Below are 26163 nucleotides of genomic sequence, written 5' to 3' on the forward strand. Positions count from 1 at the left end.
TGACAGCTCTTCTCGTAAAGACATTTTGTGCTTCAGACACTTGAAGTGATCAATGACAGTGTAAGGGCATAACCCCCCTCTATAGGGACTCAGCCAATTGACCCACATAACAGGCTGACGTGACTTAAGTCATTGCTGATGGTTGGAACAGTTGCGAAAACTAAACATTCACCCCAAAACTAAAGTCCTTTGAGTCTTAACCTGATAAATAAGCACCATCTTTCACCAGGCGTTAAACGGGCTTTGCGTGATGGAGCGTCACACCAGGGATCGCACTAAACACGTTACTTGTTAACCGCCGGTCACCTTGACGCTCGCTCAAGTTCGAGACCTCAAATGTAGGCAGCCCTGGTGTTCAGCAAATAAAATTATCAAGAAATAGGACTTTGATAAAACAGGGTGAAAAGAGATAGAAACTGAGCAAGGGAGTCCAGGTAGGGTGACCAGGAGTCCCGTTTTTCAGTCTGTTTTCAGGTGTCCCCACTTATTTAGAAAAAAATCGAGTTGTCCTGTATTTTTCACTTCACTCCTGTTTTTGATTGGTCCAAACTACTGCCAATTCGAATGTGCCAGGTTATCATGATTTGCCACCACTGTCAGTCTTAAAGTTGTTTATTTTATAGTCTAACTATGATCCAATCACATTTTACTTCTCACAAGCTGCCAAGACCAAGCAATTGCGCGCGCAATATCCCAACTCACTGTAACAACCATGAAGGCAATGATTTTAGATAAAAGTGCACAGCTTTCTAAAAACGAATTAAAGACAAGTGGACTCTGAGGAAGACTGCCTCATGTGAAAATTACAACAGGCCACCTGACTCCATACCCCCCGAATCAAGTCAGCAAAAGTGAGTAGGCATAATTCTGTTACAGTTGTTGCTGTGTAGACCTGGAAGGTAGGCTATGTTCATTTTTCAGACCATAATGTGTTCATATTATCCAGAGTGCAAACCGTCTTTTTTTGTTGTTTCAATCCAATTTATTTGTCTCATGTAATATTTTATTATAGTAGGCCTATAGCTTTTACTGTGGAAACTGTTCATCTTTGCCTTTTTCAGAGAAATATGTGTTGTTCTGAGTGAAACTCTTTTGTTGCGTCAGTCGAAGATATTGTCTAGATACTGTATCTAGACAATGACGGTACACACACAAGATACTGTATTTGAGCATTTCATAATACAATTTTATGTACAGTAAAATAGTAAACCCTACTTTGTTGTAAGTTGTGTGTAGGTGGTGGGTGTGTGTGCGAGGGGGGGTATCATAGTCTGACTGTCCTATATTTCACTCAATTTAATCTGGTCACCCTAAATCCAGGGCCATATCATGTACTATCAGTATTTGCTACAGAAGCCAAAACATGGACTTGAAGAAGGATTTAACACCAAAACTCTCTCAGGTAGCAGATATTAATTCACACTGCGGGTTCATTCCAGATGACCTTGATACAGAAAAGACGGGTAGCCCTCCAGTAGAGCTAGTCTGACGGAATTAAGCCAATCTCCCTCCCTATGTCAGGGACAAGACTCAGTGCGATAAAAGCAGCTATGTACCCAAACACCCAGAGGTATCGTTGTACACAAGGGGTGACCTCGAAGCTACAAACCTCAGCATTAACACCCTTGACCCCCATTTCCCACCCATATCACTAGGCGTAATGAATACACAGCACATCATCTTAAAGCAATAACTCAACATCTGTCTTTTAATTCAGTCCTTAAATGGATTCCATGACTGCAATTAAGTGTAACTGTGCCAGATCATCAGGAAGATGGTGGAACTTTCCCGCTACAAAATAACACTATCCCAAAGTTTGTTTTTCAGAGGGCCGAGAACAGCTACGCTCCATCGTTATACCAGGGCTTTGCTCCATTATTTCATTTGCACTAAAGTCACACCAGAATGGGGTGTTTACATAGTTCAGTGTTAGCCCTGACTTAGTTTGCTTGAAAAATCGGAGACACTGAATATCAATCAATCAAGACCTCTATGTACTATTCTCCTTTTCCTAATCATTTGGAAAGTACACAGGGTAGGTTTGTAAGGAAAAGTCCAAATGAAGTAGAATACACTGAGGCGTCAAAATTTAAATAATTTGTAAGGGGTGTGTGGGATTTTACTACTCAATCAATCAATCCAATTTATTTATAAAGTCCTGTTTTACATAAGCAGTTGCCACAAAGTGCTTTTTTAAAACACCCAGCCTGAAACCCCAAGGAGCAAGCAACAACAGTGAAGCACAGTGGCTTGGAAAAACTCCCTAAGACGGGCCGACATTTAGGAAGAAACCTAGAAAGGAACCAGGCTCGGAGGGGTGACCAGTCCTCTACTGGCCATGCTGGGTGAACATTTACAGAGAACAAGTTGTAATAATAAATGGAAGTAGGCTGTGTCCAGGGTCTATAAAACCGAATCCAGGTCAGAAGCAAGACCAGATGGAAAAGGACAGAGACAATGGGGGGTCAGCAGAGTGGCAGCTGGAATCATGAGGTATCGTCTTGATCTGCAACACGACCAGGAGGACTTTGTACAGGGGCAGCCACAAGTGCTTCGAGCTGGTACTTGGGAGGTGTGGGCCAAGACCTCATGTCCTTCAAAGTTTAAACAGAAGAGGAAACAAGGAACATTTTGAGGGTGCATTCCTTAGATTTATATGGATTTACAGTGGCGAAGAAGAAGTGACCCTACTCCCCCAGCACAATAATATAGCAGTGTAAATCCTTGGGGCTGAGAGAGGGGGGTCCAGTGACAGGGGGGAGGCCCTAGTCAGGGCCCAACAGTCGGGAAGTCAATCCACCCACATTGCCAGGCATCAACCAAAGAGACACCATCAAACCACAACCACCCTGAAATGAGGGATGAGTATTGCCAGCAGAGTTGGCACAATAGGCGCAACAAAGAGACAACAACAAGCCAGTGACCCCGCCCATGAATCGCATTGGAGAGAGGGCATCTCAGTGGCACCCTGGCAAGAGCCCACCTGGCAAGACAGCAAGGGTGGATAGTATCAAGCCTTTCTGTTCTCCTTCACACCCCTGGGCCAGACTGCCCAGGGATTTTCTAATCACCATATGATAGAAGCCAACAAGCTAGTTTACTGTAACAAGTATTTGCATGATATGCAATGTATTTTCAGGCTGGGTGAATAATCTATGTATAATAATGTTTAATAATAACTGTTTGTATGTTCTTGATGAGCCGTGTGTGTAACTCAGACTAGCATTTTTTTATGCATATATGTACTACCTTTTCTCTTTTTACAATGTAGGAATTATAATATAGACAAGTGTCATTAGATATTCCAACTAAGTAATAAATCCTGCATTATATTCCTGATTTATGTTACATACAAAGAATTATGCTTTAATAACCTGAGGTTCAGAAATTAGTTTAGGCTACATGATAAATGTTGGGAGCTAGGCCAAGCTGTTCATAATGCAGATGCAATCTGTCTTCCGTGCTGGTCATGTGTGCACCACGTGGGCATAAGGTCATAAAATACATCATAACCGCAATCGATAAAAAACACTACTGTGCAACCTGCTGCAGTGACCTGTCCAAGGCCTTTGACTCTGTCAACCATTCAACCTGCAGCACTGACCTGTCCAAGGCCTTTGCCTCTGTCAACCATTCTATTCTTATTGGCAGACTCACTAACTTTGGTTTCTCAAATGACTGCCTCGTCTGGTTTACCAACTACTTCTCAGATAGGGTCCAGTGTGTCAAATCAGAGGGCCTGCTGTCTGGACCTAAGGCTGTCTCCATGGATGTACCACAGGGTTCGATTCTCAGGTCGACTCTATTCTCACTGAATATAAACGATGTTGCTCTTGCTGCTGGTGACTCAAATCCACCTCTATGCAGATGACACCATTCTGTATACATCCGGTCCTTCATTGGACACTGTTCTTAAAAACCTCCAGGAGAGATTTAATGCCATACAGCACTCCTTCCGTGAGCTCCAACTATTACTGAACTCTGGTAAAACTAAGTGAATGCTCTTCAACCGATCGCTGCCCACACCTGCCCGTCTGACTGGCATCACCACTCTGCCCACACCTGCCCGTCTGACTGGAATCACCACTCTGCCCACACCTGCCCCTCTGACTGGCATCACCACTCTGCCCACACCTGCCCGTCTGACTGGCATCACCACTCTGCCCACACCTGCCTGTCTGACTGGCATCACCACTCTGCCCACACCTGCCCGTCTGACTGGCATCACCACTCTGCCCACACCTGCCTGTCTGACTGGCATCACCACTCTGCCCACACCTGCCTGTCTGACTGGCATCACCACTCTGCCCACACCTGCCTGTCTGACTGGCATCACCACTCTGCCCACACCTGCCCGTCTGACTGGCATCACCACTCTGCCCACACCTGCCCGTCTGACTGGCATCACCACTCTGCCCACACCTGCCTGTCTGACTGGCATCACCACTCTGCCCACACCTGCCCGTCTGACTGGCATCACCACTCTGCCCACACCTGCCCGTCTGACTGGCATCACCACTCTGCCCACACCTGCCCATCTGACTGGCATCCCCACTCTGCCCACACCTGCCTGTCTGACTGGCATCACCACTCTGCCCACACCTGCCTGTCTGACTGGCATCACCACTCTGCCCACACCTGCCTGTCTGACTGGCATCACCACTCTGCCCACACCTGCCTGTCTGACTGGCATCACCACTCTGCCCACACCTGCCTGTCTGACTGGCATCACCACTCTGCCCACACCTGCCTGTCTGACTGGCATCACCACTCTGCCCACACCTGCCTGTCTGACTGGCATCACCACTCTGCCCACACCTGCCTGTCTGACTGGCATCACCACTCTGCCCACACCTGCCCGTCTGACTGGCATCACCACTCTGCCCACACCTGCCCGTCTGACTGGCATCACCACTCTGCCCACACCTGCCCGTCTGACTGGCATCACCACTCTGCCCACACCTGCCCGTCTGACTGGCATCACCACTCTGCCCACACCTGCCCGTCTGACTGGCATCACCACTCTGCCTACACCTGCCCGTCTGACTGGCATCACCACTCTGCCCACACCTGCCCGTCTGACTGGCATCACCACTCTGCCCACACCTGCCCGTCTGACTGGCATCACCACTCTGCCCACACCTGCCCGTCTGACTGGCATCACCACTCTGCCCACACCTGCCCGTCTGACTGGCATCACCACTCTGCCCACACCTGCCCGTCTGACTGGCATCACCACTCTGCCCACACCTGCCCGTCTGACTGGCATCACCACTCTGCCCACACCTGCCTGTCTGACTGGCATCACCACTCTGCCCACACCTGCCTGTCTGACTGGCATCACCACTCTGCCCACACCTGCCTGTCTGACTGGCATCACCACTCTGCCCACACCTGCCTGTCTGACTGGCATCACCACTCTGCCCACACCTGCCCGTCTGACTGGCATCACCACTCTGCCTACACCTGCCTGTCTGACTGGCATCACCACTCTGCCCACACCTGCCCGTCTGACTGGCATCCCCACTCTGCCCACACCTGCCTGTCTGACTGGCATCACCACTCTGCCCACACCTGCCCGTCTGACTGGCATCACCACTCTGCCCACACCTGCCCGTCTGACTGGCATCACCACTCTGCCCACACCTGCCCGTCTGACTGGCATCACCACTCTGCCCACACCTGCCCGTCTGACTGGCATCACCACTCTGCCCACACCTGCCTGTCTGACTGGCATCACCACTCTGCCCACACCTGCCCGTCTGACTGGAATCACCACTCTGCCCACACCTGCCCCTCTGACTGGCATCACCACTCTGCCCACACCTGCCCGTCTGACTGGCATCACCACTCTGCCCACACCTGCCTGTCTGACTGGCATCACCACTCTGCCCACACCTGCCCGTCTGACTGGCATCACCACTCTGCCCACACCTGCCCGTCTGACTGGCATCACCACTCTGCCCACACCTGCCTGTCTGACTGGCATCACCACTCTGCCCACACCTGCCTGTCTGACTGGCATCACCACTCTGCCCACACCTGCCCGTCTGACTGGCATCACCACTCTGCCCACACCTGCCCGTCTGACTGGCATCACCACTCTGCCCACACCTGCCCGTCTGACTGGCATCACCACTCTGCCCGCACCTGCCCGTGTGACTGGCATCACCACTCTGCCCACACCTGCCCGTCTGACTGGCATCACCACTCTGCCCACACCTGCCCATCTGACTGGCATCCCCACTCTGCCCACACCTGCCTGTCTGACTGGCATCCCCACTCTGCCCACACCTGCCTGTCTGACTGGCATCACCACTCTGCCCACACCTGCCTGTCTGACTGGCATCACCACTCTGCCCACACCTGCCTGTCTGACTGGCATCACCACTCTGCCCACACCTGCCTGTCTGACTGGCATCACCACTCTGCCCACACCTGCCTGTCTGACTGGCATCACCACTCTGCCCACACCTGCCTGTCTGACTGGCATCACCACTCTGCCCACACCTGCCTGTCTGACTGGCATCACCACTCTGCCCACACCTGCCTGTCTGACTGGCATCACCACTCTGCCCACACCTGCCCGTCTGACTGGCATCACCACTCTGCCCACACCCTGCCCGTCTGACTGGCATCACCACTCTGCCCACACCTGCCCGTCTGACTGGCATCACCACTCTGCCCACACCTGCCCGTCTGACTGGCATCACCACTCTGCCCACACCTGCCCGTCTGACTGGCATCACCACTCTGCCTACACCTGCCCGTCTGACTGGCATCACCACTCTGCCCACACCTGCCCGTCTGACTGGCATCACCACTCTGCCCACACCTGCCCGTCTGACTGGCATCACCACTCTGCCCACACCTGCCCGTCTGACTGGCATCACCACTCTGCCCACACCTGCCCGTCTGACTGGCATCACCACTCTGCCCACACCTGCCCGTCTGACTGGCATCACCACTCTGCCCACACCTGCCCGTCTGACTGGCATCACCACTCTGCCCACACCTGCCTGTCTGACTGGCATCACCACTCTGCCCACACCTGCCTGTCTGACTGGCATCACCACTCTGCCCACACCTGCCTGTCTGACTGGCATCACCACTCTGCCCACACCTGCCTGTCTGACTGGCATCACCACTCTGCCCACACCTGCCCGTCTGACTGGCATCACCACTCTGCCTACACCTGCCTGTCTGACTGGCATCACCACTCTGCCCACACCTGCCCGTCTGACTGGCATCCCCACTCTGCCCACACCTGCCTGTCTGACTGGCATCACCACTCTGCCCACACCTGCCCGTCTGACTGGCATCACCACTCTGCCCACACCTGCCCGTCTGACTGGGCATCACCACTCTTCCCACACCTGCCCGTCTGACTGGCATCACCACTCTGCCCACACCTGCCTGTCTGACTGGCATCACCACTCTGCCCACACCTGCCTGTCTGACTGGCATCACCACTCTGCCCACACCTGCCTGTCTGACTGGCATCACCACTTTGCCCACACCTGCCTGTCTGACTGGCATCACCACTCTGCCCACACCTGCCTGTCTGACTGGCATCACCACTCTGCCCACACCTGCCTGTCTGACTGGCATCACCACTCTGCCCACACCTGCCTGTCTGACTGGCATCACCACTCTGCCCACACCTGCCCGTCTGACTGGCATCACCACTCTGCCCACACCTGCCCGTCTGACTGGCATCACCACTCTGCCCACACCTGCCCGTCTGACTGGCATCACCCCTCTGCCCACACCTGCCCGTCTGACTGGCATCACCACTCTGCCCACACCTGCCCGTCTGACTGGCATCACCACTCTGCCCACACCTGCCCGTCTGACTGGCATCACCACTCTGCCCACACCTGCCTGTCTGACTGGCATCACCACTCTTGAGCGGTCGGAGTTAGAATAGGTGGACACTTACAAATCTAGGTGTCTTGTTAGACAGCTCACTCTCCCTCCGCAACAGGGCCTCCTTCACTCATGCTGCCAAACTTGCCTTCGTAAAAATGACCATCATACCAATCCTAAACTTCAGTGATATATATATATAGAACTGCCTCAAACTCTCTCCTGAAGAAATTGGATGTGGTCTACCACAGTGCCATCAGGTTTGCAAATAGAGCCCCTAGGCTCTACCTAAGTTCACTGGTCACCTTGGCTTTACCAACCTGCAGCCTGCGCTCAAGCAGATACAACTTTCTGGTCATCCCAAAAGCCCTCACCACCTTCGGCCACCACTCCTTCAAGTTCTCAGCTGCCAATGACTAGAACGAATTACAAATAACCCTGAAACTGGAGACCCTCATTCCCCTCACTGCTTTTAAAAAAGCGTCTGTCTGAGCTACTGACCGTTCATTGTACGTTTTAACTCTCCTCCATCATGCGCACATTGATCCTGCACACAGCTGTGTGTATTATCTCTGCCATGCCTCATGGCACATTTCCACACTTATCTGCACAATTGTCTCATGTTATTGCTTCTTTGCACAGGTATGCCCTAGGGGTTATGCTATTTATTGTCTTTGACACTCCACCTTTGCCCACTAACCAACCTACCTCACAAAATACTCATCACTTTGCACAAACTGTATAATGCCCTCTATTGCACTTTACAGTTTTAGCTAGACTTTCTAGTGCATTTGCACTCTTGGTATTGCCTTATCACTTTTGCACTAACTGTATATAGACTCGGTACTGCATTTGTATTTCATTCAAACTCTACCTCATTTTGTATTTTGTACACTGTGTACTCTGTGTGTAACTGTATGTTTTCTTGCACATCTGCGCTTTGTCTTGGCCAGGTCGCCCTTGCAAATGAGAATCAGTTATCAATTGGCCTACCTGGTTAAATAAAGGTTAAATAAAAATACATAAAAAAGGCCTCTGTTCCCAACTGGAAGCAATACTTTTTTGTCACCAGTTGTTAGCAAGTAGACATGCTAATTTGAAATCAAACCAAAGTTACTGCAAGCTCCTGCTTGTTCACATTATGCTAGCTAGCCCTACTGTAGATAGATTATTTGTTTTCACTTGTCATATCTGTGCTTGTCATTGATGCCCTTGTGAGCTGGCTATGTGTTGCACACTAAAAAATCTAACCATATTTTCTAATACAAACAGTGGCACAGAATTAGCTTGGTCCAAAATGGCTGTCAGTGTGGAAGAGAACACCAGGCAGAGACTGGAACTGCCTACCGTCATCTCACTGGAGAGTCGAAGAGACTACAAATAGCCTGACCTGACTGAGTCATTGAGCCGTGCCACCTAAACTGCCTAGTGGTACTGCTCTACTCAGGGAGAACCAGGCTTCGGATGGGTTCACATCAGCCAGGTCTGTCAGCCGGCGCTGCTGGAGATATGTCATGTGCTATGGTTTCTGACCTGGCCTTACTGCTATTGAACCTGGCAGTGAAAAGCAAAGGCACGATGGCATGATAGACGCAGTTGTCACATGTTTGGGTTGTCACATCGGGGGGTTTGTTTCCTGGGGCCAGTGGGTGTTTGTGTGCGGAACATGAGGCAGAGCTGTTGGATCATGTGAAGATCCACTGGGGTGTCACACACATTGCCAGTCAAAGTCTATAACGCCAACCCATATCTTCAAATATACTGTGGTAATCTGGAAATCAGCTGGTAGAGTATAGTGCTTGCAATTGCCCGGATAATGAGTTTGATTCCTATAACATAAAATATATGACTGAGTCACTTTGGTTTAGAAGGACTAGGGATTAAATGAAATTGTATCGAAGGTCTTCTAATACAGCACAGGAATGTATGCCGTATTGGCTGGGAAACTGGTTAAAATTAGGTGATGCAGTATGTCAGACTCAGGCCCATACTGCAGCAGTACATGTGACCCAGAGGCAGCAGTTCAGAACGCTAGACCACCTTAGGGCAAAAAAACAGCAGATTTGTAACCTTTCAGAACACGGATGACCTGCACATGCTTTAACAGTGACCGCACAAGCTGGCAAGAGAGCACACAATTCTGGGACAAGGCTGCTGCTGTCCAGTGATGGCCTTCATAAATCTCCCTGTAAAACGCTACCCTGTGCCCTTTCATAAATCTCCCAGTAAGCAGAGCAAGGGAGCGATGGCCCCTCCACTCCCAGGGCTACTCAACTGGGCATAAATCTGCCTGGAACTCAGTTTCCTCTCCGACACCATCTGGCCGGTGCCAGCTATCTTGATGGGCCTTTATCATCATGGCAAATAAGAATGTAAAGTACAGGTGCTGGTCATAAAATTAGAATATCATCAAAAAGTTGATTTATTTCAGTAATTCCATTCATAAAGTGAAACTTGTATAATGTATACATTCATTCCACAGAGACTGATATATTTCAAGTGTTTATTTCTTTTAATTTTGATGATAATAACTGACAACTAATGAAAATCCCAAATTCAGTATCTCAGAAAATTTGAATATTGTGAAAAGGTTCAATATTGAAGACACCTGGTGCCACACTCTAATCAGCTAAATAACCCAATCACCTGCAAAAGCCTTTAAATGGTCTCTCAGTCTAGTTCTGTAGGCAACACAATCATGGGGAAGACCGCTGACTTGACAGCTGTCCAAAAGACGACCAGACACCTTGCACAAGGAGGGCAAGACACAAAAGGTCATAGCTAAAGAGGCTGGCTGTTCACAGAGCTCTGTGTCCAAGCACATTAATAGAGAGGTGAAGGGAAGGAAAAGATATGGTAGAAAAAAGTGTACAAGCAATAGGAATAACCGCACCCTGCAGAGGATAGTGAAACAAAACCCATTCAAAAATGTGGGGGAGATTCACAAAGAGTGGACTGCAGCTGGAGTCAGTGCTTCAAGAACCACCACGCACAGACGTATGCAAGACATGGGTTTCAGCTGTCGCATTCCTTGTGTCAAGCCTCTCTTGAACAGCGTCTTGCCTGGGCTAAAGACAAAAAGGACAGTACTGCTGCTGAGTTATGCTCATACTTTTCATGTTCATACTTTTCAGTTGGCCAACATTTCTAAAAATATTATTTTTGTATTGGTCTTAAGTAATATTCAAATTTTCTGAGATACTGAATTTGGGATTTTCATCAGTTATAATCATCACAATTAAAAGAAATAAACATTTGAAATATATCAGTCTGTGTGGAATGAATGAATATAATATACAAGTTTCACTTTTTGAATGGAATTACTGAAATAAATAAACTTTTTGACGATATTCAAATTTTATGACCAGCACCTGTATATATTTAGCATTACTGTTGCTGCCACCCCAGAAGAGACAAGAAAGAAAGCAATTGGCAATGCATGCTAAATTCTATTTTTCAATTGGTGTAAAAACAAAAGAAGGGGAGAAAAAAAGCGGTGGTTTATTTGATAAAGACCTCCACATTTTGTGGAGTCCAATTTGCACTAAGCTTCAGAGAATGGAAAATCGAGATGTGTCCTTCAGAGCAAATCTCGCCAAGCCCTTCTCTTTCTTATCACACCTCCAACCCGTGGGTCCCATGTTATTTCAACTCCTGGCCGCAATGAAACAGCTGTAATGCCAGGCGCTGACTTTACCCCTGAGCCATTCAGGAACCCCTCGAAGAGCTAATCGTTTTTCCGATTGATATAAAAACAGTTATTTTTAATACTAGGATTGATGTGGCAAAGTGTACTGGATCTAAAAGGGGAACTGAACACAACAGAACCCGGCACAAATTCTCTTAAAATAACTTTAATCAAAGGGCTTCATAAAAATGTTTAATTCAACCAAGAATGTCACAATCCTGGAACAGCATTGTTTGAACCTGTTGACACATGATTCCGTTGAGGAGAATAGGCGTCTGGGAAAACGTTTCCTTACTCTTCATTTTCAGTGGCTGAGTCCCTGTGGTGTTCTGTGATTCAGATCTTCAGCTACGTTTTGATTACCAGTTTTTTGTTATCCTGCTAGCCGGTGAACTATACACCAATGCCCTATTCGAGCTACAGGTTTCTCCACAAAGCCACATTGTTCCAGTGCCTCAAAGAAAGCAGCCTTTGTTGTAGGCTTTTATACCTTTGCATTGACACAGAGCCCAGTAGTGACCATTGGAATGATGATTGACATACAGTTGTTTTTATTCATTTGTTTTTGGTGTCTACAAATGTAGTACTGTGCCAGTTCAAAGTTTGGACACACCCACTCAAGTGAATGGCTAAGTATGTCCAAACTTTTAACTGCTACTGTAGTTAACAGAGCAAAAGCATAATAATATACAAATTTAACTAGGCTGAATTCATTTTTGTTAAAAAATGACACAGCATATACAATCCTTCCTATTTTCCAGTCATTTGTCAACACACATGACTGCCTACTTTCTGCAAAAGTTTTGGTGGAAAAACATTTATTCCATCAAAAACCTGATTTGGATCCTTTGTCATCTAAAAATATATTGAAGTCATTGCATCTGCATTATTTAGCAGACAAGTACCCAGTACATCGAAAATAGCAGAAGCAACACTAGACAAATGCAAACTAAAAAAAAATCGGAAATAAGACAACTGCCTAAAATCTACCAAGTCCTTATCCGCTGTCACTGACAAATTGAGAAGTCCAGCATAATCTTTCTTAATTTATCACGATGACCAACTGCCAACAGGATATTAAGAAAGACTGAAGGAATCAGGCTTACCAAATTGAACAATAAATGCTGTGTTCACTATGGTTTAACCAGGTTATCCAAAAATGGGCATAAAGGCAGGGCATGTCGATCCGGCTGTTGGCAGTGCTGGCCAGCTCGGTAACTCTATGGAATAATTAATGAAGTGCAGGGTCTGCTTAACACATAGGCTGAAACCAATGGCCTTTTTCTCCCTAAAGGAAAAGACATTCAACAAAGTGGCTAAGTAGTACATACTAACTTGTTTTGAAGAACAACTTCGAATGGCCATTTGTGTGTTTTTCTCCATCAACAGAATGAAGAACTACTCCAAAATGCACATGAAAGTCAATGCCAACTTCCGCCGTTGGTTTATTCAACCATTTCAGCACAAACCTGGAATTATAATGAAAAAATAGAAGACAGTATCTATCCAGTTCAGACCTCTTTCTCTTGCTATATGTACAACATAAACTATTCTATAGTTTGAGAAACGCCAAGCCAGCTAAAACTACAGAAACAGAAGCGCAGTGCGTTAATGTTGATCAGGTCAGACACACAGGCCAAAATAAATTTGCTGAACTCACTGCACCAATGGACCACCAGACGCTAGGGCAGAAACAGCAGGAACGCCTAACACAGTTTAATGAAACTAGAGTGGTTGGGAACAATGTTGGGGTCAAATGACCAGGTAATGGACTTGAAGCAGAAACATTACATTTATGAATCCAAACTTAAGGTCTCCAATCAGCTTGACACTCAATACATCGTCAGTGAATCCATGATAAAGTAATCGGTGAAGGACATTTCAGAGTTACACTAACCTCTTTGACCTCCATTAGTTGGCCGGGGTACTGGTTCTTGGACCGTCGGGCTGCGGCAGGGGACTTGTGGTGGGTTATGGTGACGATGTTGCTGGGCGTCCCCGTACAAGCCAAGTGCCTCTGGGTACCAGGTGAGGAGGCGGCCGGTGGAAGGTGGGGGAGAAGCGACACGCTCCGGGATCGACCCGAAGACGAGGAACCCTGTGGAAGACAGAAATATATTTATCAACAAAACTTTACCACCTAGAACATCATATTCGACTGTATGGTGTGACATGTGACTCCTCCATTAGGAAATTGTTGAATGAAAACAGAAACGGCTGTCCCTAAATGATTGTGTGATGTGGAAGCAATACTGAAACCATGATCAAGGGCAGCAAACTATACACAGCCTGTTTCAGTTGTCCACAAGGTCCATGTTTCAGTCATATGACAACAACCGTGACTAATCCTTAGCCTACGCCTCTTGTTATCACAAAGCTCGAACCAGAGCTAAAGCTTCCAACTCTCTGGTGACCCCAGCTTTTTAATAAGGTTCAGCACACGTCTATCCTGACCAAAGCAGTGTTACGTAGAGGTGGGCAAGGTGAATTTGAAAGAGTGTTTAGAGAAAGAACCTTTCCACAGAACTTAGGAAGTACACCGGTTTTCTTTATAGCTCTAAACTACCACCCAAATCAAATCCGGTCCGCTCATCATTTTCTTGTTCTCCTTCCGTCACTCTCTTTACCTCTTCACATCCCTGACCTTTGAATAATGGCTGCCCTGTTGCTCAGTCGGAACTCGTCCATCAATTTACAGCAGCCCAGGAGAAGTGGAGGCACTAGCGATGCCCATTCCCTCCCACCCAACCCCTGGATAACACAGAGGTATTGGGACAGCACAGCAGTAAGAGAGAGAGAACATTGGTAAGCAGAATAAATAAATCAAACAAACAACTCTCTACCTGAGCACTGCTCAGTGGAGGAAAAACTAATCTTCCCATCTTAGTCACTAACAATCAAAGACACAGCAGGACAGAAGAATACAGAATACGGGGGGGGGGACTGCCGGAGTATCCATAATGAGGGAAGGTCTGTCTAAAACAGGGGTGGGCAATTTTTTTCACTGGGGGGCCACACTGAAAATGCCAGAGAGCATCGTGGGCCAGATTACTTTTTTAACCGACATGCCTAAAAAACACACAACATAGCCAACTCTGTTAACTTGCATATAATATTTATGCATATTTATTTTCCATGCAACACCGTTTTCATAATTGAATTGAATTTACTTTAACAATGGTTTTTATTTTATTTTCTGTTAACAACTGTTATTGGCAAAGGCCTAAAGAAATCCTACATTACATAAGGTATAGTGTATAACAGTTATATAGGTATAATAGGTATTAGGGAAGACATAAGTCTATGAAATCACTTCTGAAGATTTTTGCCGTCATCTAACTTCACACAGTATATTTTTTGTACTACGTGCTTTTAACGACGGCGATTCCAGCAGCCCAGACCTAAGAAATCTACTTTTAGGGCTACTCACTCAATATGAACAGGAGAGCCTCATATGGGCGTTGACAAGTTAGGTGAAGTCAGGAGTCATTTCTGTTGAAGTTGTGTGCGGTACTGTTGAAGCAGTGTGCGGTACTGCATCTGCGCTTGGACTTGTTGAATTGTAGCATCGGTTGACAGTTTTTGTATTTCGCTCCCGGCTTGCTCTGGAAGTGCCTCTGCAATTTGTACTCTGTGACGTTAGCTTAACATATTAAGCAAGTTGCCTGCGACATCTGCAAATAAATATTTTCGTTATAAATTTTTCTTAGGCTAATTTCCAGAGATCAGTAAATAAACAACAGTAAATAAAGTAACGTAATCTGCGGACCTCGTCAGTTATTTTTTATTTTGTATTATTTTAAAAGTTTTGGATGTATCGAGGGCCGGATAGAATGACTCAACGGGCCGGATCCGGCCCGGGGCCTTATCTTGCCCAGGTCTAGTCTAAAAAGACAACAAAAAGTCACCTGTCTTTTCTCACAAATACACACAGCCAACAACAAGTGAAAGAAAATAACAGGATCACCACATGAAAAAGGACTTTTACTTTGAAGTAACTAAATCACAATTACAAGTCATATTAGATTGATTGACAATTAGCAGTACATATGTGGCTGTCATAAAAGAGGGCTAACAATTAGCACTTTGATATGTGTTTTCAAACTGCCATGAGGCAATTAACATTACCAAAATACATTTCACCTTAGTCACAAATATACTCTAATGTACTAAGGTAAACTTGGTAATACCACTACGTGCCTCTCCTATCAACCTAATCCTGTTTGGAGTAGTGGTTAGCGTGCCTGACTGTGGAACATAAGGTTGCAGGTTTGAAACACCACCTAGCCGTTTGTCCATTATATTTAAAAAATGCATTAAATACATTTTTTACAAATATATTTAAGCAACAACTTTCAAACATTTTGACATATATTTAGTCAAATGCATTCAGGAATATATTTTCCAAATGTATTCGGAAATATATTTTCCAAATGTATTCAAAAATATATTTAAAATACATTTATTTTCCATATGGGCTGCGACGGGCAGAAGTCCGTTTTCAGCCAGCGGTTTGAGTTGCGCAAGTCTGCTGTAGAGCTCGTCCCCACCCCTAGCTGGGAGGGGGCCAGAGACAATTACTCGATGGCCGACACATCTTTCTAGCTAATTTACACGCTGATGCTATGTTCTGCTTCGTAACCTCTGACTGTTTCATCCTAACGTCGTTGGTGCCAACTGTGAATAACAATATCTCTGTACTCTCTATACTTGCCAGTTTTAGACTTCGGTAGCACCAACCCCCAGATATGCGGCTACGTCGCTGGCTCTGCCCCCCGGGTAAACAGTGTACGATCGCTGGATGATTCTTTAGTCTAATACTGCAGGTAATGGAATCGCCAATGACTAACGTTTTCAGTTTTTTTCCGGCCACCGGTAGAACATGCCTGCCGATCATTCACCTCCGAAGACGGCTCGGGCCTTGACTCAGACTCCAGTGGGGAAAACTTGTTGAAAATCTCAGTCGGCTCTAGCAGCGACTCAGGTTTAACTGGTCAACGGCATTTCTTCCCAGTGACCAAGAGAAAGTTATTGCCCGGCTGCAGGAGGGGGTTAACAACACTATTGATCTTGGAATGCTGTCGTACAAATCCTGAACTGTGTGTAGGTTGGATATTGCACCATTCATCAAGAAGAAAGGCCTCTAGTTCTTTGAGGGATAGGAGGTGGACATCTGCGACACACTCTGTGCTCCAGAATGTCCCATAACGGTTCAATGATGTTGATTCACATCTGGTGATTGCCGAGCCAATGGAAGGCATTTGACGTCATCCTGGTGTTCATAATTCGACTTTTAAATAAGATTAGCAGTGTGTATGGGGGCATTATCATCCTGGAATATTGAAACATAACGACGGAACAGTCTTTGCACCATAGCGCACATCTGGTCCTGTAAAATGGCCTCATATTCCTTGGACGTTATACAACCATGGAGAGTAATCACCAGATCCAATGACTACATGTTTAAACACTTGGCAATATACATTGTGTGCTAAAGGCATCCTTTGGCTTTCTCCAAAGGTAAACTCATCCAGATGTAGGAAATTGAGTGACAGATTACCCATCCGACTGTATTATTTTCTTCCTTTGCTCAGGAGTCCAGGTTGTGTGCTCCTTAAAACAAAATGTGTCTTGTGCATTGCCCTTGGATACAAGCTGTTTCCGAATGGCGGCCCTGACAGGAATTCCAGCTTGACTTAGTGCTTTTTTGAGGACTGGGTCACAGAGATGCTGAAGTCTGTGGTAATTGTTGAGGCCATACATTTGCGGCATTGAGTTTCAAGTTTGAGCAACTATCCTTATTAGGTCTTTAATATGAATATATTCTTAGGTGTTACCGTTGCTTTTCCACCGTCTGTAGATGTTTTTTGACAGGCCAAGGGTCTAGATAGGTTTCAAAAGACAGCCTTTTGAAGGGATGGAGACTCAAAAGTGCAGAACACAGGACAACACTGAAACAAAACAGAAGCATGACAAAGACAATGTATTTACAAAAAGTCCTATTTCTGTTTTATAATGTCTCAAATTTGAGAAGGGTAAGGATTTACCAACTACAGGCACATATGGTTCACTATTAGGAGACAAGTGTTTAATTCACTTAAAGTGCTGGTTCAAGTATTCAGACATTTACACAAATGTTGTTTTTTTGGCTCTGTCTTCCAGCACTTTGTGTTTGAAACTATACAATGACAATGGGGTTAAAGTGCAGACCCAGCTTTTAAATTTGTTGATTTACATCCACATCGGACGAACCATTTGTAAATAACGGCATGTTGTGTACACAGTCTCCTCATTTCAGGGGATCTGGACAATATTGGTTTCATAGCCGTCTTTTAGTAGGCAGGTGTTTGTTTGAATCATTAGTGCATGCACATGAGAGCTGTCAACGTTGGCTGCTGGTGTCTGACAACAAAAGGACCAAAGAAGTGTCAGTGCAAGTCAAGATGACCATCATGCAGATGAATAAAAAACGAAATCAAGCCAAAACTTTAAGAGTGCCAAAATCAACTGTTTGGTACATTAAAATGAGCATTTCACCGTAGCACAACTATTAAATGCACCAATTACTCATGTTAGCAATGATACATTTGTGTTATGAAAACACAAGATCTCCTCAACACTATCTTGAACAAGCATGGTAGAATCTATTTCCTCTGTATGTCTGTACATCCATAATAAAATGGCGATTGGAGAAAACAATAAAACATTTAAGGCGACGGAAAATACACTTTTTAAACGAGTTAAATTTCAAAACACCAATGTTGATCATGCCCATGTGGTGTTCTGTGCCTGTCTGTAGTAATTAAGCCAACACAGAGAAAGGCTATTTTGAGTTCATTGGTGGTGCCATTGTCAGTAATGACCCATAAATAGCTACTGTACAACATATCTCACTGGTGAACATCACTTTCATATCTACCTCAACTATATAACATACCAAAAAACTATAATATTAACATTAACTTTGCCACCATTTGTTAAAATAACAGTAAAGTAACCATGTTTAAAAAGAGTGGGCTTTGTACATTAGATCAATAATACATTTTCCTAGCCACTGTTGTCAATAAGAGAGACTCATCAATTGCCATATCTAAAAAGACTAGGCTATACCTTCACATTATTTTTGGCTACAGTTGGCAAAAGCACAAACATTAACACACATTTATCAATACAAATGGCTAAGAATTCAGAGAGCTAAATATGTTTTTTTCTATGAAGGACACCACCGTTTGTTGTACAAAAGATTCTGGCATTTGTTAATACATTATACAGTGAAATGTTGGCCACAGACCTCAATTGTAAATTCCACAGGCATGATTTTGATTAAGCAAGGCACAAATTATTTGCCATTATAGCAACAGTAACTAGCCATTTGCAAAAAGTAGGCTATACATCTTACTGTGGCTAGTAGAGTACTAGCCAGAGATCTCAATAGTCAGCTTCTTAACCTAGCCAACATAAGACGTAAATAAGACATTTTTAGCAAGAAGTCACAAACCAATAGAATAGAATATTAACTTATTTGCTGCTCTGTTCTTGTTAAACTGCTATGATCCAAAGGCGTTTAGTAAATACATCCTTCAATCCGTATTTGAATGCATTTCACCAGGCAGGAAAACCCTGATCATAACCAGCTACCTTACTCTTGTTTAAGTTAAATGTTTTAGATACTAGCTAAAAAAAACTTAACTATGTTCATTTTTCAGATCTCACTCTTCAATTCACAGAGGCCTAGCAGAGCATCACCTGGGAAGATACCCAGTGTCTGGTGATGTAGTATGGGGGAATAAAGGTAAACCCCTTCGAATGCTACTGAGTGGACTGGTAGGAAGATTAGTGCAGAGACAAATTGAGTTAGCATGGAGTTATACTCAATGCTCCTCATCAGACAAGTCCAGAAAACAAGGGATGGTGTAGCAACTCGGAATTCAGGGATAACTTTGTTATATGTATTTAAGTATGTACCTATATCAGTTATCAAAAGTGCCCAAAAGGTGTAAGTTGTTTAACACCAACCATACAGTAAAATGGAGTTAGTTCCTGGGGCTAACAGAAAGTTAATATGCCCATGACTCAGGGATGACTAGACAACTGGCATGTGTTCCTGGGAATAACCAAACTGCTTAGAGAAATCCAGGACTCAGGGATACCAAGTCTGGTCGCTTAGACTTACAATCAGATTGGCCTAGGGTGGTCCAGAGGTCTACGCTGCGATATACAGTGAACACGAGCCGCTGAAGAATAGCAAGTCACACATTATAGAAAGAATATGCAAATACACCAGAGAAAGAGTTCTGCGTTTCTCTCTCAGGTGCACATATACTGCTGTAACTTGTGTTTGAATCGGGGCAACTGCTTTTCAGCAGACATCATCTCCTTTATCTCGTCCTACTTGTACTACTTGCCTGTCCAATAAATCATAAAATAAATAGCATTGGAAATGATCAATTCCGGTTGTAGAACAGAAATGCCATAATTCCCCAAGTGTTTTTCAGTACTCAGTCTGACACAGACTCACTGAAGATAGTGTATATTAAGCCAGGAATAAATATCTTCCTTTGGAGAAGCTGAGATATAGAAGTATGAAGCAGAATGGGAAGCTTACAAAAGGATTAGACTACTGAGGTTGTCAGGTAAGGATAACGTGTGCCCTTTGTCACGACACAGAAACCCGAAAAAAGACCAGCAGCTTTTGACAAGAAACATTCCCCTCCCCTCCTGTTTGTTTGGGTGGGGGTTTTAACCTTACCAATCAAAGTGAAGGAGTAGAACTGGGCTATTCTGTCTGCTCCACTGCAGGATCTTAGAAAATAAATAGTTATATGTGGAGCATGACACTTGACAAAACAGATTTTCCAAAGCTAGTATCCTATAATACGAAGGCTTCATTATAGTTAAAAACATGGGGAGCTTAGAAAGTGTGACACATCACACAACGAAAGATAAAGACGTCGGTTGATATGGTTGGTAGTTCATAGTCAGCTGTTTGTATATAGGCAGGTTTTTAGGTCCATATGGTCCAAGGCCTGTTGTTTGTGCTGGATCAGTGCATTGTATGCGGTCATGTTTTACATTATCAGTTGATTGTGTGCATTTCTTTTTACACTGTTAATGTAAAGAAAAAGGGGTCCAACCAAGATTAGGCCATCCATGCCTGCGAAAGCTAGTTAGCAGTTGGTCAAGGACAGAAAGAAAGATGTTTCACCTTGTTGGAGCAAGGATTCAATCCAGAAATCTTTCACTGATTAGTCAAATATGCTAACCTATAAGCTGCCAGGTCTGATGTTTGTGTACATTCTCAATGTACATTGTCATTCTTTTAAATTGTCATTTTTCATAAGTACAGTTGGTAGTTTGAACTGGATCAGTTGTTTGCACACTATCAGTTGTTTTTATATGGTCTGTTGTCTTAACACAGACAGTTGTTTGTAAAAGGCCAGAAGCTTGACATGGATGGGCACTTCATGACTCACCAGCACCTCTTGGCTGCCTCCTGTCGTTCTCTCCACACTCAGGTGCTCGTCGGACCCCTTCAGTTTCCATACCTAAGACCAAACACAAAGTCATATGAAATAACTCAGAACAGGGTCCTGTTCAGTAAAAATAGAAAAATACTGACCGCACTCTCTTTTTCATTTCGATGCTATGTGCCATACTGAACATATAAAACCAAAAAGTTATGCCATCTACTGTTAAAATTAATTGGAGGGCTGGCATCGGGTGTAGTGTTGTACGCTTCGGACTACAGACAACTGATTTTCCTAATTGTTTCTAGCTTGGGGCTCCAGCTATGCATTAGCATGTATTGTATATACAATGGCTTCAGAAAGAAAAGAAAGCGAAGTGGTCTGAATACTAAGTCATGTCCAATCAATTGCATTGGTAAGAGGTGGACTTCACTCAGTTTTAGATAGAGCTCAATGATGAGACATGATGTTTTAAATGGCTTTGTAAACCGCTCCCAGACTCATGGGGGCGTTGGATATGATGTTACCACACACACATATGGTTAAGAACAAACCTGACCAAGTTCCCAATCTTTTTGGAAGGCAGGACCCTCCCAATTACTCTAATGATTTTCAAAACATTCACACCTGTTTAGAGCACATGATTTTAGCGATTTTATTTGATAGTACGGGCGTACTAACTTTTTGCTGCATTTCCGTTGATTTTAATTGCATAAATGGTTTTAAAGAAGAATTGGATTAATATAACAGAGACATCCATGTGTCCAAATATGAACACTTACCAAATTTAGTTAACTTTCTTGCATGACTGTTTGTACATGAGATATTTCATTTTTTTAATTTCTAATAAACTAGCACACATTCCTATAAATGCATTTTGCTTTGTCACTATGGGGTATTGCGTGTAGATTGATGGCATTTTTTAAATAGATTATAAATGTCTGTAACACAAAATGTGAACAAAGCTAAGGGGTCTGAATACTTTCCTAAGGTACTGTTTATAAGGGCAAGAAATAGAGCACTTTAAGTGCACTGAAGGTAAAAGCCAATTACAGCCACCCAACCAAGTGATCTTCCAACCAGGCTTTCAGGGCCTACAGCAGAGACCAAACTGATACTCTACAGGCTCCAGTGTCAGATGGAGACTGGCTCCAGATCACAGAGGACAGACACAGTGCAGAGCCAACAGAGACCAATAAAAGTGCTATGCTGTATTTCAAGAGTTGGGGGCAAGCATGGTCTGGCAAATAAAAACTGTATGTTTTTATGTCAATTGCCCAAGTCAAAATCTGACTTACATTTTCAACACAACCGCTCAATTTGGGCTGATGTCCTTGCTCAAGGGCAGAACAACTGTTCTCATCCTCATGCAGAAAGAGCAGAAATATGTAACCAGTGTTTGATTTCCACAGAGGGGCCAGGACAAAAAATATAAGCATTAGATTATTAGATTCAACTTTGTCATTGAACAGTAAGAGTACAGTACAATGAAATGCACTACAGTCAGAAAATATAAGCATGCATTGTAAGTCACTCTAAATAAGAGTGTCTGCTCAGTTACCACTTTGTGCCCGGAGTAAGTTACAGTAATGAGTGCGTACATTTTAGTACTGGCCACCCTTGGGAATGTAACCCAGAACCCTTGTGTTTCAAGCGCCATGCTCTACCAGCTGAGCAATCTGATGACACAACTTATTTTATCCTCTCCGCAATTTAAGCTTACAATGGCAATGGATGAACTAACTTGCGCTCATTTGCATTACGGAACATTTCTTTCAGAATGTTGTTTTGACAGGAATCACAACAGGCAATGGACAAGAAAGAATATTGATGGGAGTTACTGTACGCGAGGCAGGGGGTGAGAATGGGGTTGATGCATGATCCGCGAGACAGATGCCGACAGAGCAAGCATTGATTGTGGACTGCTGCTGTGAACGGCATTGACAGTGAGTCTAAAAACATGGGGAGATGGGGGGGAGGGTAGAGAGAGAGAGATGAGAGAAGGAGAGAGAGAGATGAGAGAAGGAGAGAGAGAGATGAGAGAAGGAGAGAGAGAGATGAGAGAAGGAGAAAGAGAGATGAGAGAAGGAGAAAGAGAGATGAGAGAAGGAGAGAGAGAGATGAGAGAAGGAGAGAGAGAGATGAGAGAAGGAGAGAGAGAGATGAGAGAAGGAGAGAGAGAGATGAGAGAAGGAGAGAGGGAGATGAGAGAAGGAGAGATGAGAGAAGGAGAAAGAGAGATGAGAGAAGGAGAAAGAGAGATGAGAGAAGGAGAGAGAGAGATGACAGAAGGAGAGAGAGAGATGAGAGAAGGAGAGAGAGATGAGAGGAGAGATGAGAGAGATGAGAGGAGAGAGAGAGGTGAGAGAAGGAGAGAGAGAGGTGAGAGGAGAGAGAGATGAGAGAAGGAGAGATGAGATAAGGAGAAAGAGAGATGAGAGGAGAGATGAGAGAAGGAGAGATGAGAGGGATAGGGAAAGGAAGAGAGAGCAAATGAAAAGCGAAAGATAAACAGCACTACGCTGTAAAAGTAAAGAATAGACAATTTTCTACAGCAATTTCCTGCAAGTCATTATGTTGCAGTTAGAATAAAATACACTCCAGTGGCAGACCTATTTCAGAAGGATCCTGTACTTGAATCAGCTTTGGAACTCAAAGACCTTCATATGTTCAGAAGGGTTCCCCTTCAAAGCATTTGCCAGGTGGCTGGTATTCTAGTCTCATTTTTGTTATTGCTTTAGTTTATACCAAATATTATTTAAGCTACCTCTAACTTCCCTCATGTGCACATTCAAAATGCATCCTGTTGTCCAGAGTTTTACACTGAAACACTCAAATTAACAAAAAGACAAAAACAGCTGCCAATATACACTCACCTAAAGGATTATTAGGAACACCATACTAATACTGTGTTTGACCCCCTTTCGCCTTCAGAACTGCCTTAATTCTACATGGCATTGATTCAACAAGGTGCTGAAAGCATTCTTTAGAAATGTTGGCCCATATTGATAGGATAGTATCTGGCAGTGTATGGAGATTTGTGGGATGCACATCCAGGGCACGAAGCTCCCGTTCCACCACATCCCAAAGATGCTCTATTGGGTTGAGATCTGGTGACTGTGGGGGCCATTTCAGTACAGTGAACTCATTGTCATGTTCAAGAAACCAATTTGAAATTATTCAAGCTTTGTGACATGGTGCATTATCCTGCTGGAAGTCATAAAGGGATGGACATGGTCAGAAACAATGCTCAGGTAGGCCGTGGCATTTAAATGATGCCCAATTGGCACTAAGGGGCCTAAAGTGTGCCAAGAAACATCCCCACACCATTACACCACCACAATCAGCCTGCACAGTGGTAACAAGGCATGATGGATCCATGTTCTCATTCTGTTTACGCCAAATTCTGACTCTACCATCTGAATGTCTCAACAGAAATCGAGACTCATCAGACCAGGCAACATTCTTCCAGTCTTCAACTGTCCAATTTTGGTGAGCTCATGCAAATTGTAGCCTCTTTTTCCTATTTGTAGTGGAGATGAGTGGTACCCGGTGGGGTCTTCTGCTGTTGTAGCCCATCCGCCTCAAGGTTGTGCGTGTTGTGGCTTCACAAATGCTTTGCTGCATACCTCGGTTGTAACGAGTGGTTATTTCAGTCAAAGTTGCTCTTCTATCAGCTTGAATCAGTCGGCCCATTCTCCTCTGACCTCTAGCACCAACAAGGCATTTTCGCCCACAGGACTGCCGCATACTGGATGTTTTTCCCTTTTCACACCATTCTTTGTAAACCCTAGAAATAGTTGTGTGTGAAAATCCCAGTAACTGAGCAGATTGTGAAATACTCAGACCGGCACGTCTGGCACCAACAACCATGCCACGCTCAGAATTGCTTAAATCACCTTTCTTTCCCATTCTGACATTCAGTTTGGAGTTCAGGAGATTGTCTTGACCAGGACCACACCCCTAAATGCATTCAAGCAACTGCCATGTGATTGGTTGATTAGATAATTGCATTAATGAGAAATTTAACAGGTGTTCCTAATAATCCTTTAGGTGAGTGTACAAACTACCAAGAGATCTTTTCTGTCTTCACTGGAATTATGTTATTTATTTCTGCCTGCTGTGTGCGTTGAGGCTGCTGAAAAGTTAAATATCTCAGAATCCAAGCACACTGTAAAATTGCATTTTCTGTGTCTGTGTGCCAGCTATTCACAAGGCACTACTTTAATACGGTCAATTCAAGCCTTCTGTCTAAAGTCATATTAACATCAATATCCTCTAAGGTGCCTGAACCCAGGTAATTCAATAAATCTGAGCTGTGCTGATGCAAGTGGTGAACATACACAATGCTATTTCTAAAACCAAGAGGTAGAATCATCTGAGAGGAAGTCGGGCCCTGTCGACTGACGTGTTACTGTGCCTCGTTTTCGGGGGGTTGTATTCCAGAACTTAAGTCTTAGTCGTGACGTCTGTCGGTCAGATTGTACACACCTTGGCACTGCTATCGGAGTGGCGTCGGGCACACGCTTGGAGTTGGTTCATCCAGAACTGCTGCTCTTTGGCATCGGACGCTACCGAGAAACAAAACGAGAAAATCAGATGTTAATTGTCAATAAGCGTCACCTTCACAACGGGTGATATCAGAAACCAACATTTATGGTCAGATGAATAGGTAGACCTTCCAAAATGTCTGTCATTATGTTTTGCATAATGAACTGTAGCATGTTTTCAAATTGGCATTTGAATCTGAAAAATCTAATTCCAGGGTCAGTATTTGATTAAATAACTGTATATGTCCATATTCACACCACACTAATTACAAGGCACACAATGATTGAAAGTTTTATCTTTTACCTAAATTCTTAATGATGAGGTGGCTAAAATGGGAGACACCAACCATAGAAACTGTGACTCACTGGACTTCTTATGTTTTAAGAGACAGTAAAGCTGCTATAAACTGCCCTCAAAGGCCAGAGGAACTGTTTTCCTTTCATTAACTAATAATTGGCAAAGCATGCTTTGTTCAGCCTGATGTCAAAAAAGACCAAGTACAGTCCAGAAGTGACAGTTCAGCTGAAACTAGGGAATGGCTACAAATCTTTTTAGTATGTCTATAAAAAAAAAATATTTTGAAATGGA

At 44.5% G+C, this 26163-nt stretch overlaps 1 protein-coding gene across 4 annotated transcripts in view; it reads right to left on the minus strand.

Moving 5' to 3' along the window:
* Positions 1-26163, minus strand: part of LOC105008062 (oxysterol-binding protein-related protein 10) — an 84018-nt gene that overhangs the window by 44078 nt on the left and 13777 nt on the right. For all 4 annotated transcript variants that reach the window (XM_013135683.4, XM_013135684.4, XM_013135685.4 and 1 more), the window contains exons 3-5: positions 25516-25595; positions 21031-21102; positions 13455-13655 (exon numbers count right to left, since the gene is read on the minus strand). In XM_013135683.4, coding sequence (XP_012991137.2) covers positions 13455-13655; positions 21031-21102; positions 25516-25595 — 353 coding nt within the window. The remainder of the gene's footprint in view (positions 1-13454; positions 13656-21030; positions 21103-25515; positions 25596-26163) is intronic.

The sequence above is a fragment of the Esox lucius genome, chromosome 10 (genome assembly GCF_011004845.1).
Source record: "Esox lucius isolate fEsoLuc1 chromosome 10, fEsoLuc1.pri, whole genome shotgun sequence".
Taxonomy (NCBI): Eukaryota; Metazoa; Chordata; class Actinopteri; order Esociformes; family Esocidae; genus Esox; species Esox lucius.